We start from the raw sequence: 21,141 nt of genomic DNA, 5'->3' as shown, positions 1-21,141 counted from the left end.
CAAAAATTTTGTTCTCTGAAGTCATGTTAGTCTCTAATGACTTTTCATTAGTTCTGTTTAAATAAAGTTGTGTTTTTCCTAGAAATGCAAAAACTTGTGTATATTCTATTTTCATCCTCCCCTGTACCCTTGGGTTTTTCTCTTCCCCTTTCCCTCAAATATTGTTACGATTACAGTTTGCTAGATAGGCCCTTCTGGAAGTTGTCTTTTTTTGCTTCCTCATGGTTGCTGCTTATGCATTTCATTTTCCAGAAGAAAATGATAACCTCTGGACTTGCTTGCCAGCACAAAAAAATGAGCAGCCTGTCACCTCTGCTTTTGCAGAGTTCTGCTTCCTGCAGGTTCTGTGGCGCTAAGGAAAGTGACAAACGTCCAATAGCTCTGATATCTTCTTGTCTATTCAAATCAAGCAAATCTCTGTTTTAAACTTTATAATAAAAGAATATGGTGAGCTTTACTGGTGATTAAAAACTATACAGTTGTACAGCCTTTAAACTGTTCTCTGGAAAGAAGGGGTAGAAGGTAGCTGTAATATATAAATATGTAGAACAAGTCTTCTACCATATTTCTGAGCTTACTGTCTTCACAACGTGAGTTTTGCATTTTACTTCTAAAATACAGACACAAAGTTGTTTTCAGTCAGACACTTTTTTAATCCCTTAGTGTTTTTGACTGGGTTCATGTGATGTCCACATAGTGTGTGGACATTGCTGCTGCATCCAAGCATGCATGTAACATCAGTTTCTCTTAGGAAGTTTCTTCCATCTGTCTCTTCAGTCAGTAGTGACTGCTGCAGTAGCTCAGTTCTCTGCTAGGCAGCACACAAATGGGGGATGTATTTCCTCCAACTGTTAATGTAATTAACACACACACGCCACAGCTGAGCCACACAAGCTGGTAACTTGGTCCAAGCATAAAGGTTTGAAGACATGTAAGAAGTAGTTAGGTTTGGTAAATGTATTGCTTTGGGAAATAGTGTCTTCTGAAGGACAGTTTGAAAATGGCATTTTAGTTTACTTATGGTACTAGAAACATGAATGACAAGTTCTTTGTAGATCAGATATGAGTGAACCAAAATACTGCTAAATACAGTTTTTCATATCAGATAAGAATGTGCCTTATACACTAATAATGCAAGTTTGTTTTTGGTTTTTTTTTTTAATACAACTATTAATTTCTAATCTAATACATTTCCTTTTCCTTTCAAAGATGATCCAGAGGGTGCCTTTGTTCCACCAGAATTTGATATCACCGGTAACACTTTTGAGGCAAGTTCATAAATTTCTGTAAATAGTGGGGTTCAATCATCTTTAATATTTCCATAGTACCAAGTGCTCAGCATTCTCAATGTACAATCCTAGCACATTTAAAGATTATGAATTTTGCTGTTTTAGGAACATGGTGTGTGTTTTATAGAAATAAAAAATAAACTTAAGTGTTTTTACAGAAAATTAATATTTTGTTCACTGACTGTTAAAGTCTGAGAAGCTATTTTGACTGTATAACATGTCTTAAACCACAGCTGGTTTATATTACGTTCACTGGTATCCTTCACTGGTTATATTTGCTTGTTTGGGGACTAGCCATGAACTTTTATGATTAAATATAAAATTTATTTCCTATCCTCTTCAGTAAAATAATTCATGGAAGGGTAATCAGCAGTATTATCTTTGATTTAATGAAGAAACAAATGACTATCTGTTGCTTCGCAATGCACAAATGCTCTACATTGTTAAATTAAATTAGATTTAAATTGTTTATACTAATTCATTAGCCTCCCAAGTCAACCATCTCATTGCATACTGCAAGAGTGCTTACTTGCTTAGTATCTATGCTTTTTTAATACATTATTTTTTGTGGCATGTATTTTTAGATAGAACATGTTGCTAATTAAAGCATTTGAATTATTGTCCTTCACAGTATAGAAGAATTTAGTCTGCGTCTTCATTGTTCAACACAAAAACCTTCTACTTTTCATAATTTTCTTCTTCATAGTCACTTTTATAATCCTCTGTGTTGCCTAAGGGGAAAAAGGGTAAGTGAACCTTGGAATTGTGTAGTACTGCAAGTATGATGAGAATGATAAGGCGGAGGAGAGGAGAAATAAAATCAGAATATGAAGTAGCAAAGTCTTTGAAGTTCAGGGATGTGACATTTTTCCTGTTGCTGTTAATGTAGTTATATAGGTCATCTATCGAATTTTGAATTTGATTTTTTTTTCACTCAATTTCCTGTCCCATTCCCAAGCTGGTGTGTTTTGTTTTTTTTTTTTTTTTCTTGGGGCTAGGGAGTTGGTCAGGGAGGGTTTTTAGGAGGGAACTGGCATTTTATGTAAACATAAAAAACGCAGTAGTCTTTACATGCAGATGTGATTGAGAAAAGCAAGTTCTAAAGTGACCCAAAGGTGACTATTTCTTTGTTTCTTTGCTTTTGTTATACGTCTGAAGCTGCAGTTAAAAACTTCTGGGGAAAATATGTTCTCCCTGCTTTGTCCCTCAACAAGTCTCTAAGACTCAAGACAAAGACACTTAAAAGATTTGTGGAGTTATTTACTCCTCTGGAAAACTTGCATTTTTTCCCCCCTTTCTCTGCATCTAGGAGTTGCTGAACCCCTGATATTGTATGTAGCAAATAGATGTACTGAAATAGATTTTAAGACTAAGGACAAAGTGAAATGGGAATTTGGGAAGACTGTAGGAATACAAAATCACATGAAACTTTAGTTCTGTCTGATATACAAGGCCATTGTATTGCTCTTGGGCAAAACTCATCTGCATACAGGTTCATTTTTTATTTTTAAAATTTTCTCTTATGGCAGTTCGTACAAGCCTGTGAAGCCTCGTTGAATCCTAATACCAAGCACAGTACAAACAACAATTACACAGTCAAGGAAGGCAGTTTTGAGTCAGGAGTGGCTCTGAACATTGACTCTTGCTTTCTTTGCAAAGGTTGATGAAAGTACCTGAAGGTATATATTTAAATGGAAGAGGAGCAGTGACAACCTGTTCTTGTGTGTTGTGAAATGAGATAAGGGCTGGGTATGCTGATTTCTGTCCACTTCCCGTATTTCTTCAGCAAGTTGAGGAGCCTTGCAAAGCAGAAGACCAGTGCTACAGGACTGTCCTGTTGCCTCAGCTGTTTTCCATTGACCAAGCTAGTGCAATGCGCAAGACTGAAAAGCCAGTGCTTTTCCCTTTGAGGCAGGAGGTGTATTGTTTTGCTCTGGAATTTGTGTGCCTCTTGTCAGACAGCTGGGGGATTCTGGGCATTCATGGAAGTTTCAAAGCTTTACTTCCTGCTGCTTGTAGATTTTGGTTCACTTATATAAGTGCTTGATCAGATTTTGCCAGGGATCCACACTGACCTCAACTTGCTTTTGCAGCTTCTAAGACCTGCAGTAGGTTAATCCTTATGTCACTAGTTCTACAATATTGTAAAATATCGTAGTCTTTCCAAGTTATTTTTTTCTTGCTGCTAAAACTTCAAGTTCTTCTGTTTTTCAAAGGTATTTATACTTTTGCCTGTCCCCTCACCTTCTATTATGCAGTAGTGGAATACGTCTGTCTAAATGCACCTCTGTGAGGAAACTCTAGGCACTTGTGCTTTCATGGTATTATAAGATTCTTTGTACTATACCAATAAGCTGGACTTCTTATAGAGGCACGAAATCTTGTGTTACTGCTTGCTCCTTCCTTGGTAATGACCTTGCTTAGTTGTACTTTGTTGGAGGATCGTTTCTGCAGCTTTGCATGTATGCTTTGTTGAGATCATTGGAAAGTAGTGTTTATATTGAAACTACTCAATTTCAATATAAAGAGAAGAAATGAGTATTGGAACTACTAATTATTTTCATTGTGGTCTGTGACAGCTGTTACTCTGGTGTCAAAAGCTCAGCAGATTTAAAATACTTGTCAGCCAGAGGTTTTACTTGATTTGAGCATGACCTATTTTGTGGGTTAAAAAATGGAAGTGTACAGTGAGGTTTGTATAGCTACTGGATGACTTCTTCCTCTTCAAACTCTTAAAATCTTTTAAATAAAGCTACAGTTTTTTCAACAAGAGATGTTTTGTTTCCTCCTTTGTGAATTACTGATCCAGACCTCTAATGGAATTGTGACTCCAGTCTAATTAGTTACTAAACTTAGCTGGTACTCATAAGCACACACAGGAAACGAAATGCATTGCTGTCCTAGTGCCTGAAACAACACAATTAAAAATTTCAGTTTCTTGTGAGAATTTTGAATAACAAGAGATCTAAAGCTTGGTCCACAGGCCAATGCACAGGACTGAAAAGTGATTAATTTCACATGGTTTGTTTTAGACTTGCACTTTTTTTCTTGACCTGCTTTGTGTTTGTCAAGGGAGGATAATAACACCAACTTCAGTTACCATTAATAGTAGGAAAGTAAAAAAAAAAAAAAAAAAAAAAAAAAAAAAAAAAAAAAACTAGCTTTTCAAGGACTTGTCTATTCTATACCTGACACCAAAAACGACTGTTTAGAGAGAATGATGTTAAGTTCATTTTAATTATTTTCCTCTAACTGTGCTATAACCTTACATACTGTTGCTATTACAGTTGTGCCCCAGTAACTGTGCTGTTAAGGGTTGGTGATGCAAAGAGGGAGGGAAGTAGGAGGACAAATGAGATAAATGTTTCTTCATTTCCTAGGAGATAAACTTTAGAGTTACAGTTCATACTGTAACTCGAAGAGGTAGATTTCTCTACAGTACATTTTAGTATATTTTTCATTTTTATTACTAATGCATATGCAGGTATGCGATGTGGTTGGGTTTGGTAAAAATCTTCTGGTGACTGAAGCTATTATCTGACTGCACAGATGGAAAGATCTGTTTTCTGCTTCTCCTCTAATTTGCTATAGCAAATACTGACTGCTTTTTTTGTTTTCACTGAACCTTGAGCTAAGTCAGCTAGAAATAAACATCTGAGTATAAAGGGCTAGCCTCACATTACGTAATGCTCTACTAGTGTGTTGTTGTAGAGAGCAGTATAAAGTGAGCTTTTTTTTTTCTTTTAGAAAAGCACAGAGACTGAGATGCAAAAATACATATTTGAGGTTTCTTTTGAAATTGGCAATATTCTTTGCTTAGCAAATGATTCAGCTTCAGTATAAACTAATACCGAGTCTTGATTCCTAAATAGAAAAGCCTTTTCTTTAATCGAACTTTTTGTAATGAAAATGGTTGTTTTTTTTGTTTTTTTTTTTTTTTTCTTTTTTTTTTTTTTTTTTGCCCTGGGCAGTACAGTGTTAGACTTGTGAAGTTTGACCAATGGGAGGCACAACAGGAATAGTTAAATATTGGTGAGTTCATTAATAGCCTTAGTTCCATCACTATCACTACAATAGAAGTTTGCCTCAGGTTAAAAACATTGGCTGTCTCAAACCAGTTTCAAATAGCTATTTGTCTGTATCACAAAACTGCCATTGAGTCTGACACAGAGGTTCATTGATGCAGAACCCCACATTTCTAAGACATGAGTTTTCAGTGAGATGAAGGACTAATGTCTGCCATGTGTGAACTTGCATTTATAATCTTTTTAATAATATGGCTATTCAATTTTGCTTGTTCTAGGGAACGTCTATCAGAAGTCAGTGAATTTTCAGTCATCTGTCTTTTTTATATCTAAAGCAGACTGGATAATGCTCCTGTTTAATGACTTCTTCCATTATTTAGAGGTGATAAAATACAGTAGTTCTGAAAACTCAGTGCGCAGCAGGATTAAAGTTTTTCAGGGATGAAAGAACTGACAAAATGATATGGAGTTGAATACTGCCTTGAAGGGGGAATGGGGAAATATGGGATAGAGAATGGGAAGAAAGTGAAGTTCACAGTTGTTTTCTCATCTAGAACTTCTTGCTTTCTGCTATCATAGCAGAAGTGGGGCATGCTGATCTCTCAGCTGGGAGAGAATCAGAACTAGAAAAGGCTGAACACTGCCAGGCTCTGCTAGAATCTGACAGCTGTTGACTTGCAGTTCTCAGTGGATTATAGGTGATTTAGTCAAAAAAAAGAAAAGCCTTTGAGTATTTCAACAACCTTAAAACTAAACAAAAGCCAATTCTATGCAAACCGGTACAACTAATTCAAATAAGAAAAATAAACTAAGTATTTTGATTTGGTTTTGAAAAGTAAATAGTTAAGATTAATGTGTCTTATTCCTATGAAATGTGGAAAGGCAGTTGGATTGTTATATACTGTATAAATATTCTTATAAGCATATAAACACATGGTTCAAATGCCTAATGAAACCTACTGGTCTAGGGACTAGATAAAATAAGGTTCAGGGTATATGTCAGTCCTACTAAAGAAAACTGAGCTGACAGTTTGGTACTGTAGTATTTCTCAATAGCTGATCATTACTGCTCAGGTCTCAGCTGTTGGTCCTTCTCTAAATTATAAAGCATTCTTTCCAACAAATCAGAACAGCAGAAGGTATAAAGGAAGTCTTGCTTTTGCCACTTCCCTGGCCTTTTAAAGCAGTGGCTTTGAATGCTATGAGATTATCGCTATGTTCTGTTCTTTCTTTAGCTCTGGGAGGGGAGGGAAAAAAAGACTTTTTACCTATTCTTCTGGAGGGTTTTTTGGTTTTGTTTTTATCTGATGGGGAAATAAGTCTTTTGAAACAGCTTGTGCACTTTTTATTGCGTTCTACTTCCTTTAATCTCATGTAGTCTCCTTTAGAGACTAATTCTTCGTAACAGCAGAAAGGCTTCTCATCAGCAAATGGTAACTTTTCTCTTCCTGTAGTCTAAACCATTCTCTTTTCTGAATGTTATTTAAAACTGTCTTTTCCTTCAGTGACAAAAATAAATTACTTTTATTTGGTTATCTGGGCTTCTGCTGTGCTATAGAAGAGGAAATGAAATCTTCCTGCTCTTGCTTTTGCATCATTGGCCCAATTGAGGAAAAGTCAGGAACTTTATGATGAACAAATATTACCCTTTAGTTGCTTTACACAAAGAGCTAACCAAAAGAAGGAATGTGAGACCAACAGGATTTATTTTTTTTACAGCTGTCTTTTTTTTGTTAGTGTTATATATAGAATCCCTTAAAATGTATAACTTGATTACCCTCAAAAAACATACAGCTAGTTGGTTAGTTTTGAAGTTGAGCTTGCAAAATTGTCATATCGGTCTTCTCTAACAGGTTTTTTGAGCCTATTGTCTCTAAATCTGAAATGCAACTTTTTAGACTTCTATTTTCATCAGTAGAAGTCTGTCTCATAGGCAGAGAAATGCCCTCAGAAGAAAAATAATGGAGTGTATAGATGCCCTGCTCAATGAAAATGAGCAGTACTTTGTTTCTTCTTTATTAGGTTCTTATAAGTGGGCATTATTAAAGCTAATCTATCTGTAAGAGAAGACTCAGGGGAGACCTCATTATAATGTCCTTACTATCAGCAATAACTTAACTTTCTATTGCACTTACCACTTATTTCCATAATTTACTCTTTAACAGACTTTTATAATCATTTTGAAGTATAAGCCTGAGTCCTTAAAGACAACAAGACCTACGAAAATATTCCCCGTCATTACTTGATGTCAAAATATGTCTCACATGAATTCTGTGTCAGTTTTACATGGTTATTTGGGTCATAAACAAAGATCCATGATAACTGCTAGTGTCTGGAGACTAAATATTTGTTATTGTTCCAGGGAATATAATTTTTTTAACCATTTATATATGTGTCACTTCACCAGGGTATGAGAACATTTGTAAATACCTTCTTCCTGAAAAGTTCAGAAACTGGTTGATCTAGAATTAGATGGCAGAAGAGAGAGTCTCAAAATTTCATCTGAAGATTATGAAACAATTTCAGTCTTCACTATGAGTTGAATGGTCATAGTTAGGCTGCTTTAGATTTAGTTAACAGAGCCTTCAGGATTATGACAAAAGGTTTCCACCTACGCATCATTTTCCTTAATTACAGCATTTCAAAGAGCAACTGAGAATGAACATACATTTAAAGTTAAGGATCTTGTCTCCTGGGAAGACCATTGTGAGTGGCTTAGACTTTCTCAGGTGACCACTGGAGCAGGTTTTGTTTAAACCTGTTGGTATATATTTGCTTCAGGATTCTTGAACATCCGAGCCCTTTCACCAAGTTACTAAAGTCAGGTGCTCCTTTCTCTCAATATGTTGTCATTAGGCAACAGGTGTTGCCACTTCATTTAGGGATGCTGATTTAATCAATTTGTCATTTTGGAAGAAGCCTGTGAGTGTAGTGTATGTGTTACACTTCCAGTGTAAATTTCTTTGTGTGCAGGCTGTACAGTTCAAGTCATATCATATTATACATCAGTTCTATACATCTTGTCTAATAGACAAGAAAGAGCAAGGTTTAATTCTGCAGAAAACATTCCCTTATGAAACTTCAAAAAAAAAAAAAAAAAAAAGCCTCCCTGTTTATCCTCCTCTGTTTACTTTCCTGACATACTATGAGTGCTACCTACTCATTGGCCATTTCTGTCACCTACAACTGTTGTGTGAAAATCCATGTTTTAAGGGAATAAACAAGGTCTGAGATCAGAGGCAGTGATGCTCTTTGAATGTTGTCTCCCAAGATACTATGTGGTATGGTAAGTTCAGAAGTGTTTGTCCAGTTCTTTGTATCTGCAGTTCATTAAAGATCTTTATTCCTCCTAGAAAATTAGAAAGAATCTATTCAGATTATTACTTAAAAGAGCAACAAACTGGTTACTGCACGGTGACAACTACTTTGTGCCAGAATCCTGGTGTTGGTTCATGGCGTGATAGGGGAACTGGGGGATTGTTCAAGTTTATTGGCTTATAGTGAGGTATCCTCCTTCAGTTATTTAGTTCCAAAATGTGAAATAAGCATACCATAATAGGGCGTTATGTGAATGGATCACTCATCTTGCTGACAGATTTTACCAGTAAGCATTTTCTCTTAAGTTTAAGAAAAAAATAATATTGTTTAAACAAAACTTCAATAACTACAAATGACATTGCCATACAATGAAAATAAATCTTGTATTTTTGCAGTTGAGAGAAGATGGAAGTAGTCTGCTCAGCATGCATATAACAATTTCCCAGGTTTTCTTGTTTCTGTGCCTACAGGGAATAAATTGTGTTAGTTTAGTAAAATGACAAATGAATTACCTATGGCAGGTAACTTAAAAGTAAAGAGGTTAATGGCTGATAAATCATAAGGAGAACTGTGATATGTGAAACTCAGGATTTCAAAAGGAGTTTCTTAAACAATGAGATTTCTTAAGCTTTAAAGATAAATGTTTATAGCTTTTGCTTTTGTTATATAACCTCTCGGGTCTCCAAAGCTTTACTGTAATGCTTTCTCTTGCCTGTTATTATTACACTTCCACAGTCCTGCAGGAAAGTAGCCAATTGAAGTGCTATTCATCAGGGTTAGGGTGCTGGTCTTTGTGATTAAAGGAGGCTGAAGCTGGGATGGAAGCATAAGAAACATGTTCTTAATTTGCATCATCACCCTGCAAATGCAAGAGAAATTTCATGAATGTAGCCTGGTTTAAGATTTGTCAGCTACTGTCTTTGTTCATCTATCTTAGGGTGACTTCTTAAAGTGAAATGGATGTTTGTAACAGTCACTGACAGTAGCTCAAGATATACCTGTCTTCACTACAGTAGGTAGAGTAGCAGCCTCTTGAAACTTTGAGGTCCAGTTGAAAAGTTTATATTTTCTCTGAGTGTAGTTCTGGACTGACAGTATTATTTTTCAAACCCATCACTGCTATAGATACTGGAAGCTTGGTCTGTGAACAACAGTCACCTGTTTTATATAGTCATATAGAAAACCAAAACAGCTGTTAAAATAACATGCTTGCAGATAACGTGGAGACTACTGTAAGCTTATAGTATTATGCTTTTAAAAAATAAAAATACCTCCTATCAAAGAAGACCTCAAGAGACCTGAAAAGTGACTTGTATATGGCAACCTAAGGAGATGATTAGAAGCAAGTCAAAAGCTATGCTTTAAAAATCCTTAATCAAAGTCCTAAAAAAATAAATTAGCAAGAACTGTAAACTCTGGTAAGTTAAAGGAGAAGAAAATGGAACGAGACGGGCCAAAAAATAAAATTGAACAGAAGTCTTAAAAAAAAAAAAAAAAAACCTATTAAACACAAGAATGCTGCATAGAGTCTGTAAGTCAGCAGATGGACAAAGGTGTAAAAGAATGATTCAAAGAAAGATTCCAACTGCAATTTTTCTTCATAGCGAACTATCAAAACTTTTGCTTAAATCAGAGTTTCAATTGAATAGACTACTGACCATATTGATGAAACTAGCAGTAAAATAAATTTCCAAGACCAGATGGTAAAACAGCATTCATAAAAGAAGTAATTACTTATGGTAATATTCTTAAGCCTGGAAGAGAATTCCCTGAGGGAGAGTTTTATGCTAGAAATCTGTGAAATCTTCCACCGCAGCAGACATGGATTATTTGCCAGCCCTCATTGTTGCCTCTCACTTCTTCATTTATGAGATGAACATAGGTAGATTTAAAAATAAACATGAGGAATTACTTCTTTGTATTTTCAAAAATTTTCACAGTTAAACCAGATTGCAAAATTATTGTGTGTGGATAAAGCTTAGACAAATTTATGGAGGAAATGTCTTTTCCTGAACTGTAACAGAAAAGAAGCCCTCAACTACAAAACAATGAGATTAGGGTGATGTACTAAATAAGGTTTCCTCAATTCAAAATGAATGGCATAACTAGAGGTAACAAGAAGTAAAAGCATAGTAAAATGTAATAAAAAAAAAAAAAAAAAAAAAAACTAATAAATTCAGTCATAGTATGTGATAAGTGCATTTAGATTTTGATTGGATCATTTCTCCTCAAGCTGTAGCATTGCTTTTTAGATGATTGCATCAGCGAAGTCTTGTGTTTTTGCAGCATAAACTGATTACCTGACATTTACTTAATAACATATTAAAACATGAAAGTGTTTAGTTAGTTGTTAGGTCAATAAAAAGGCAATTTGAGACATGGAATAAATGCTAATCTCAGTTTTGTTTATTTGAGAAGAATCTGGCCTGTAATTGCATTTTGTTGTCCAGTTTTCTGAAATCTTTTGGAGAATAACTTTTTCAGGTAAGACTAGGTAGGAACTAAGTTAAAAGGGATAAATTGCAAGTATAGCATCGGTTTAAAATATTATTTTTCCAGTATTTGCTGCCAATTCAAGATTAAGTATATGTTTTGTGAGTAGTATACCGGTCTAGCACTTCTAGGACATTCTGCAGACTAATTATCTGCACATCCAAAGTGCTAAATGAACAAAATGCTAATATTAAATACTGCACTTTCCAGTAATTACAGTTTATGCAGAAAAGAGTTTTGTAATGAAGAGAAGTATTAAAAAGATAATAGGCCCATTTCCCTTTCATTTTGTTGCTGAGGAATATTACAGTCTGACTTGCTTTTGCATAAAAGATGTTTTAGAGTGAGTTGGCATATTGAAAAAGACATAAGTAAATATGAGATGCTTTCTCCTAGTAGTAATTTTGTTAAACATTAGCTTGAATTTGTTTGTAAGACTTTGAGATTTATAACAACACTGAAGCTTTCACTTATGGAACCCTTAAATGATTTGAACTGTGACAGCAATCTCAATAAAAGAGAAAAAATAAAAAATAAAAATGGTGCAAGGTAAAGTAAGGGTCATATATCAATGTCAAAACCAAGAATTGTTTTATTATTTTCCCGTAGCTTATCATTTAGTCAAAAATATTTTACAGCAAGCATCAATTCTGTTATGGTCTTTCCTTCTCTGTTGATGACCTAAATTTTTGAATTCAGTGAAATTTCAATACAAAATGTGAATGGACATTATTCATAATTACAATATCCTAAATGCTCATGTAGTTGCTATTCAAAAGCTCTTTTGTCAGCTTTTTTTCTGCATTGTTTGTCTGCAAGTCTGAGTTCCTATAGAAGCTTAGCTCTTGAGTTCTGCCAAGCAGTAATACAACAGGCTTCTGTCACACTCTGTGTGTAGGCTTGGAGCTTTTGCTTCCTCTCATGATCTTTTGATTTGCAGATTTTTAAAATGAGAATGGATCATTATTATTCTGAGTTCACTTCCTGTAGTGGACATAAAATAGCATGTAGCAAGCTAAATATCTTTTGATTGGAATTGACAGAAGTCTTTTTGAATATAGTTCACTCATAATATAAAATTTTAACATGGTGCCAGATGTCCTCACCTTTAGCCTAAAGATTTTATTTACATATGTAACATCTTTACCTTTTTGATTTTTTATTGTGTTTGTTTGTTTGTTTGTTTGTTTGTTGTTGTTGTTTTATTACTTTTGAGTCTTGCTACACCTTTGTCTCAGAAAACACTCTGGTATTAGAATACACCTACTACTCAAACTATATGAAGCCACACGTATGATAATCACCGTCAAATCTTTTCTAACATGAGCTCCCTTAGCCTGTTGCTGAGAAGATTTTCAGGACCTCAAATCATATCTGTGACTCTTCTTTCTGTTGCCATTTTGCTTTACATGTAAATTATTTCCACAGTGACTTTCCCATTAAAGTGTACGATGATGACTTTATATATGATTTTTGTTACTTGGAGCTAAGTGTACACCCTACAACTAGATCTGGAGAACTGATTTTCTAATATAACTTCTTCCCTTTCTTCACACTCTTTTTCAAGTTGATAGAGTAGTGCAGTCTTGCCAGTATGGCCCAGGTATTTTCTGATACAAGTCAGATACAGTTTTTAGCTTGAAAGTCTCTTTAGGAATTGTGAAGAGAGGTGTGTGTTTGGTGTTTTGTTATTGTTTATCTGTCTTCCTTTTGGATTCTTCTTGAAATGCATTTTAGTTATCAGCTTCTGGAAACGTAGTGTTCTTACCCCATAACGTAAGTTTCTATAATTCGTAAACAATTCCCCTTAGCAGGGCTGAAGACTTCTCCTCTGCTCCCCCACCCCCTCAATGAAGGAAGAAACCTTCACTTGGCACGCACCACGCACTTGGCAGTGTTAAGTGGCATGACACCACTCTTGAATAATTAAAATTCATCACTTCTAATATAGTGCTTACTTTTGTTGTCTTCCAGGAGAAGGGAAGTTGTTTGCTGCCCATTCGTATTCATTTTCAATGTTTCTTAACACTAAAAATATTTAGACTGTGAGATTATTTTTTTCGCTGAGAAAAGTCACTCCTGTTGATCATTATATATTTTGTACTTGTATTTGCTTTATTTATTGCATTTATCATCTTGCACTCCTTTCTCAGAAAGCAAAATTTTCTTAAGCAGTGTGGTAAGTGGAAGCAGCAGATTTGATGCATAAACTTGTGGAACACCCCACCTAGTGGATGATCACAAACTCGTTTTCTCATTGTTTCACTTTAGATACCAGGCTTAACTTTTAAGTTGGAAAACTTCTTTAGCTCATGAATTACTTAATAAAAGTAAAACAGGATTCTGTTTTTTATGTGAATAATGCCATATGTTGAAACAACATATCTGTTCCTCTTTGTTCTTTTTATAACACGTCTGATATATGAATTTCTGGACACAGGTCTGGAAGACAAGGTGGTAGAGAACAGCTCAGCAGAAAGGGATCTGGGGGTGCTGGTTAACAGCAGGCTCAACATGAGTCAGCAGTGTGCCCTGGCAGCCAAGAAGACAAATGGCATTTTAGGATGCATTAAACACAACATAGCCAGCTGGTCAAACAAGGTGATTCTGCTGCTATATTTAGTGTTGGTACAACCTCACCTAGATTATTGTGTGCACTATTGTACGCAATATAAAAAAAGTATGTTCAGGTACTTGAAGGTATCCAGAGGAAGGCAACAAATCTGGAAGAAGGGCTGGAAGGCCTGTCCTATAAGGACAGGCTAAGGACACCTGGGTTGTCTAGTCTGGAGAAAAGAAGGCTCTGAGGCAACTTCACTGCTTCCTGAGGAGGGGAAGCGCAGAGGGAGGTGCTGGTCTCTGCTATCTGGGAACTGATGATAGAAGACATGGGAATGGCACAAAGCTGCACCAGGGAAGATTCAGATTGGACATCAAGATTTTATTTTATTTTATTTTTTTTTTTTACTGTGAGGATGATCAAATGCTGGAACAGACTTCCTCGTGAGGTAGTTGGTCTCCCATGCCTGTCTGTTCATGAGAGATTTGGACAACTCCCTAATTAATCTGCTTTAACTTTTGGCTAACCCTGAAAATGTCAGTGTATTTCTTAAAATTTGTTAAATAGCATGCTGTGTTATTTCTGCTTGCTTTCTTTATGCTTCATGGCGCTTTTAAAATAGTTATATATGAAGTTTTTTGTCAAACATTTTTCCTGTTAACAGAAATGCCACTTCAGTCTCCCAGAATGATTCAAACTTAAATACTACTTACAGACACAGGCACACACAGAGGTCGATTTTATATTTAAATGTAGCTGCTGAACAATTTTAATACTGGTTCCTAGTGAGGAAGAATAAAGGTTCTAGCTGGACCACAATACTATTTCTTTATGTTGGTAATGAGCATATTCTCCAAAGTAGTACTGAAACCCTGTTTTGTTCCTCTTGATCCTTTAAACTAAACTACCTTATCAGTAAGCTGTTACCCGGTAAGCTAAAAATGAAAGCAATGTAAGCTGTACCCCTTGTGTTCTCAGAGCTCTTTTGGAGAGATAATTGGTAACATATTCGATGTCTTTTTTTAAACTTAATACAGGCACACATCTATTCTCTGGGTACAACACTGAAAGCAGCAATTGAATATATAGTAGAACCTGAGACGGAATCTGAATTTGGGCAAGATCTGCATACTCTACTGGAACAAATGCAAGAAGAGAATCCTGAAAATAGGCCAGATATTGAGGTAAAACAGCCTTCCATAGCTTTCAATCTTAAAAAAAAAAAAAAAAAAAAAAAAAGCTTGTACATATGTAGTTGTTGATAGACACATTATTTGTATATAATATGTTCCGATTTTACAGCAAAGCTGAAATTTTCCCATACTCAGCAGAATCTTTTTTCTCTTGCTAATCTAGTGGAAATACAACTTCCATATCAGATGTAAATGGATTATGGTGATTTCATTTTTAAGAAGACTATGTGCAGCACTTGTGGATCTAAATTTTTTCATTATCTGTTTCTTCCCACTTAATTTTTAATTAACAGAGTATAACTATTGTTCAAGTGTCACTTTTCTTGGCTTCAGTTTTTCTACCTCAGAATAGTATTATATACACTACCATCTCAGAAGGAAAAGAATATTTTAAATGGTATAGCATCCCTAATGAATACTTCGCAAGAAGGAATGCTGCAATAGGACAAAAAAGTTCATTTCTGTAAAGCAAATAATACCTCACTCCCTGGTTGAGGGCTGCCCAGACAGAAGACCATTCCTAACATGTAGCCTGCTGTATTTCTGTTTGTGTACTTTTTTTTTTTTTTTTATCATAGTCAGGAAAGCTATGATTGTGTAGCAATTGGTCTGTAATCCCTGAAAGCTATTGCTGACTACTCACACTAACCAAAACTGGAGTGGATCAAGGCCGGCCTAGGGTACATATAAAGGTTGCTTTGCAGTTATCTGTACTTCTTACCTTCCTTTTCCACTGGACTCTTTCTTGGGCAGATGGAGTGGTGGGAGCTATTTTAAGGGCTGACCCATAGAGTTTTCTAGGCATGTCACTAGGCTTGAGCATGGCTGGATACCTGTCTCACTTTTTCCTGTCCTTCCTCAGTCAAACAACCAGCAGTTGTTTTTCTCCTTCCATTTAACAGCAGAAGAGCAGTGAAGCAGGTTAAGGGGCCTTATAGCTGTATAAGGTCTCATCATTAGATCTCTTTAGAGCTGTATAAGGTCTCATCATTGGTTATAGCTGATGAGGAAGAAGTATGATGCATTTAGAAAGAGTTCTCTTCTACTTCCTGCCCATAGTGACAAGCTGTTAAATGTACGTGAATGTCTGTAGACTGTGACTGATACCAGTGTTTGTTATTAAATGATGCCAAGGTACAGATTAGAGATACTAATGTAATGCCGTTTCTTCTTGTGATCTGATAATGACTGCTTTTGCTAACAGAGTAATGCTTTCTAGATATTTGTTTCTCAGTAATTTTTAACAAATTCAGACCTTACTTTTAATGTATTTTTGGTGATTAGAAATATTTATCATACTGCTCGACTCAAGTGAACCATTAGCCGCTTAAAAAATAATCCATACTAGTTTATGTTTGCAATATATTATTCGTGAAATGTGACATTTAAGATGATTAATTTTTATCAGTTGTTCTCAGTGTGTTCTAACTGTAGGCTAGAACTTGAACTGTATTAAATAATTTCATGATAGCCCATGGTTAAAATGATAAATGAATTCAACTGCATAATAGAAATGTGCAGTATAATGAACTGTGCAAGAAAGACTTCCAGTGTAGCATCTTATAATTTCAGATGTACTGTGCGAGTTAACATGATTCACTTTACTCAAAATTCACATATCTATTCATTATTAAATAAGTATTTAACACTAATTTTCTCTAGAGTATTTTGTCATTATGCGAAGAAAAACTGAAGATTGCTTCATCAAGTAATATTTGTCGAAGTCTGTCTGCTGTTGGAAGAAGGGTTCTTTCAATTGAATCATTTAGTGCTTCTCAAGGTAAACTTAAAATGTAGTTAGTCTAGAATTTTAGACTGTGATATCTGAAAATACTATGTATACCTTTCCTGTTACAGGTTCCTTTCTGGATATTAAAAAGTTGTTAAATATTTATGGATTGGGGCCGGGGGCAGGAAATGCACAACTCTTAATGAACATAATGTGTTTTGAATAAATATATTTTACTTCATTTTGACTCTCTGTATAGAATGTTCTTTAGTAATGAGTCCAGAAATAATGATTTTTTTTAGAATAAATGTAATTTTTTTAACTGAATATACTTAACAGTAGTAGCTGAAAAACCAATACATGTACTAGGAAAGATTAGAAGGTTTAAATACACATTTAATATAAGCATCTGTTTTTGCATCTAGATGCCTGTGATAACATGTGGAAGGGAAGAGTGTGTCAGAGAAGTTTGGGATCTAAATTATACTCAAATGAGAAAAACAATATAGGTGATTCCTCTGCAGTCGAAGATGTGACAGCTACCTGTCATAAGGACTCTTCTGTAGTTACTATGGTGACTGGCAGAGACAGTGGTTTAAAGGAAGTGCAAATTGATCTGGATAATGAGAAAACTCAACATTCTCAACTTGCAACTCAAGTTAAAAAGAGCAAAGAAGAGGACAAACATGCAGTATATACTGACAGCTTTGCTAGTGTTGCTTTGGATATAAAATCATGTGTTATTGACCTGGAGAGAGATGGCATTTTTAAGAAAGGTTCTTTGAGAAAAATGAAAACCTTTCCAAAGCTACCACTTGAACCTACAGAAACAAATCATTTTTTTACATCTGTAGCCAACAATGGAACTCTAGCTAGGAAAAATCACTTGCTTACACGTGAGTCACTACCTCTAGACAATAACAATGAAATTGCTTTTTCAAAGGGAAATCTTAATTCACTTAGTAGTCCGCACATAATAGAACCAAAGAATCACCAGGTTACTGATCTTCATTTAGAAGCTCCTTGTGTGTGTACACAGGTGTCTGGCATGAATCTTGAAGAACACGTGTCGCTTATTAAAGGTAAAAAGATAGGTTTTATTTCATCTGATCACAAAGAAGACTGTTCTGATACTACCTCTGAAATGCCCATTACATCTGGCATGCTAAAAAGTCCAAATCAATCAATTGCTGGAGCAAAAACGCTAGACAATTACGTGGCATTGGAAGACTGTACTGAAACTTTTCAAGGGTCAAATGAGAATTCGTTATCACACTTCAACAAGATGACTTCAGTGTTGACAACAAAACCCAGTGGGAACAGATATGGATCAAACCTAATTAGGTCTCCAGAATTAAGCAGCGGTACAATGAGCGCAAACAATAATGAAGATAATCTTTATCAAGGCAGAGGGTCAGAAATCAAAAGTAATGAGCAGGTAGTAAAAATAAAGTCTTCATTGTATAGTTGCTGTAGTCATTTATGTGGAGATGAAATGACTTAAATACTGTGTGTTCACTTTCTGCTCCCCCTTCCCTCTTCAGCATCCTGGAAAGTCAAATTTTGCTGGTCTACACACTTTAAAAGTTAACGTTGTAAACATGATGATGCTTTTTTTCCTCTTTAGAAGTAAAATGCTACAGTGAAATTTATGCTATTGAAAAATCAAACTGCAGTTTAATTTTTTTTATGCAAATGGTACTGGAACATGCTCGCTAGTGTGTCAGAGTAGCATAATTAATACCTAATTACGTATGTCAGAAAACATTACCAAAGCATATGTAGATTTTTAATCCTTTTATGTTACTGTCAATGCATAAAGTTCACTATCGTGCAGTAGGCATCCCAGGTGCTTACAAAAATTGCAGAGTTCCTGGCTGTAAACCTGACCTCACTGTAATCAATGGCAATATCTCATCTGCTTCAGGAGGGGAAGATTCCACTTTTTTAATCTACGTGTGCATTTAGGCTTTTGAAAAATGTACATAGATTGTATCTATTCTGTGTTCTTAAATGACTGCCTTTGTGTGTTATGTATATTTCATGACAGAATTCAAATATGTGCACAATATGATGGATATGTTGTCTCAAGTATTTCATCCCTATTTATGTAGCCAAATAAGAAGAGGGAAAGCTGATACTTGTTGACTAGACTTTGGTGATAGTGTAGCATGGTCTCTTTATTCAAATTACAGATTCTCAGGGTGGACAAGTTTGATCTCTGACTTGATGGTTTTCTCTTGTGCCACACTTAAAGAGATGTAAACGACACCTGTGACAGAGTTGTTGAAATGGCAAGGATGGCTGATGCTTCTCCAGCCATGCTGTGACTTGGAAGAAATAAGCAGCACAAATTTCACCCATTTAATTTCCAGAAATTATACTTAAGAATATTTTTTTCTTCTGTTTTCTACTGACAACTCAGCCCTGTTCTTCATGCCTAATAGGCAGCCTTCCAGCCATCCCATGCATCCGGCATCTAGGGTTGATTTCAATCCATATCAATCCCTCTTTTCATTGGAACACCTCAACTGAATCAGTAACATAGGACTGAACATCCACCTGTGTAAACAGCCCTTAGTTCATCATAGCCTTAAAACGCAGCAGACAAAAAAAAAAAAAAAAAAGTAACACTGAAGACTGTTCTGCCTTTTTTCTTTCATCTGTTTATCCCTTCAGTAACTGTATACTTATTAAATTATCAGTGCAGGAAGATAGTGAATATAGATAAGTACCACATGGCATGGTTTTGCTCTATGAGGGACTTACTCATTGTATACATGTGAGTCGTTTATTAGTTATTAAATCCTGCAGGTTTTTCTTCAGACTCTAGGAAAAAGTCCATTTATTACAGATGCATCTTTCTTTTTTTTTTCCCTTCCAGGTCTGGACTCTGTCCCTTCATCCATTCAGAAGGGATAATCAGATCTATAATCAGATAATAATCAGATATATAATCACTCCAAATTCTTCTGCTTTTGCTATGTCATTTGTTTCTCTGGCTTTACATGAACCTGCTTTATTTTGCAGATGTTCTTGTATTTCTAACAAGGGTCATAGCATTTTCAGTCAGTGGCTTCTTGTGAGGAAACCTATTAGTATATAGAAATGTAGTTGTCTTGGTATTCAAGTAACAGAAACAACTATGTTTGCATTCTTTCATCTTATGTGCAAGTCTCCTTTTCTGAAAGGGTTTTTTTATATTTTTATGGTGAACTGTGTTACAAATTAGTGTGTTATTTGTCACGGAGAGGATTGTTCAGATAATTCTGGTTATCAGACCAGTGCTCCAGGCTCTTGCCTTGAGGTGGTAGTAGTCTTACTTCAGCCTTTGTTAAATAGAAAGATATGATGCATAAGCTGCAGTCTCTTAAGAACGTAAAGTGACTGCACTGATAAAGGTCTTTTTTTTTTTTTTTTTTTTTTTTTGGGGGGGGGGGGGGGTAGGGAGAGGGAGGAATCTGTTGAAAAAAGGTGCATATTCTGTCCTGAGTGGATTACCAAAACAATTTAAGTCTAGGTACATGAAGATTCTTTCAAGAAAATAGTCTTCCTCAAAATTAAAGTTTCCCAACAAACTTCTTGCAGAATTTAAAAGCTGTAACAAATATCCTATTTGCTTTTCCTGCAGAAGGAGTTCAGATTGGTACACAGCAAAATTAGCCAAAACATGTTTTCAGGATAGTCTGCCCATTCTCTGAAATTCAAACATTTTGTCTTTAGTTTAAAATAATATTTTCTTTCAGCCTTAACAGAGCTTCATTCTTCCAAATATGTAGGCCCTTAGTAGAAGTGAGGTTATCCAGCTCCCACCAAACTCATGGGACAATCACAATAAATTAGAAAAGGTAATCGTTATTCATTTACCAAATAAGCAGCGTATTAACATACAATCAAAAATGAAGACAGAGAGGCAGTTGTCAAAGAAACTAGAGATTTATTAGCTGTGTTTTCAGTAGAAGAAAGGGTTTATAGACTTGTGCTTTTCTTTTTTTTTTTTTTTTTTTTTTTTTTGTAATCAATTCTAGCAGATGTTCAGGTTCTACCACTCATTATCATTTGTTGAAGCCCTGTGCTGGTCTTAAGTAATCAAAGAGGTTTTTCTTTAACTGCTGTAGGAAGAAAAACGCTGTTTAGATGGCATCAACATTTGTGAGCAATACCTAGATTTCTTACCAAACAAAATGATCACGAAATTGCTGTCTGTTCCCTGAAAACTTGAGCTTCTAGCCCAGCAATCTTTGTTTTCTGAAGGAGATGTGGAGGGAGGGTCATTTATTTTCAGTAGCTATTGAACTTTATGGAGGATTCTATTATAAGTTCTCATAGGCTCTGGGTTATTTTGCTTTGGTTGGTTCTGTGTTTTTTGGTTTGCTTGTTTGTTTTTAATGTTTTTGGTTTTTTGTCTTTTGGAAGACAGATTTTTTTCCTCGGGCTTCTGAAACTTCAGCCTCTATATTTCCTCCTAACAACTGCAAAAATAAAACATGCTGTGCTATTCCTTATATGAAGCAGTTGCACCTGATTTTTCTTT

The 21,141-nt window shown here is 35.4% G+C and overlaps 1 protein-coding gene across 5 annotated transcripts in view; it reads left to right on the top strand.

Annotated features, from left to right (window-relative positions):
- Positions 1–21,141, top strand: part of KNDC1 (kinase non-catalytic C-lobe domain containing 1) — a 62,575-nt gene that overhangs the window by 6,196 nt on the left and 35,238 nt on the right. For 3 of the 5 annotated variants that reach the window (XM_032191056.1, XM_032191058.1, XM_032191059.1), the window contains exons 3-6: positions 1,210–1,268; positions 14,723–14,869; positions 16,541–16,658; positions 17,033–18,045. In XM_032191056.1, the coding sequence (XP_032046947.1) occupies positions 1,210–1,268; positions 14,723–14,869; positions 16,541–16,658; positions 17,033–18,045 (1,337 nt within the window). Of the gene's footprint in view, positions 1–1,209; positions 1,269–1,920; positions 2,036–2,818; positions 4,407–14,722; positions 14,870–16,540; positions 16,659–17,032; positions 18,046–21,141 lie in introns of those variants that run through there. The other 2 variants (XM_032191057.1, XR_004253476.1) reach the window with 2 other exon arrangements.

This window comes from Aythya fuligula, chromosome 7, assembly GCF_009819795.1.
Source record: "Aythya fuligula isolate bAytFul2 chromosome 7, bAytFul2.pri, whole genome shotgun sequence".
NCBI lineage: Eukaryota > Metazoa > Chordata > Aves > Anseriformes > Anatidae > Aythya > Aythya fuligula.
Note: the sequence above shows the minus strand (reverse complement) of the source record. Positions and strands in the feature narration are given on the sequence as shown.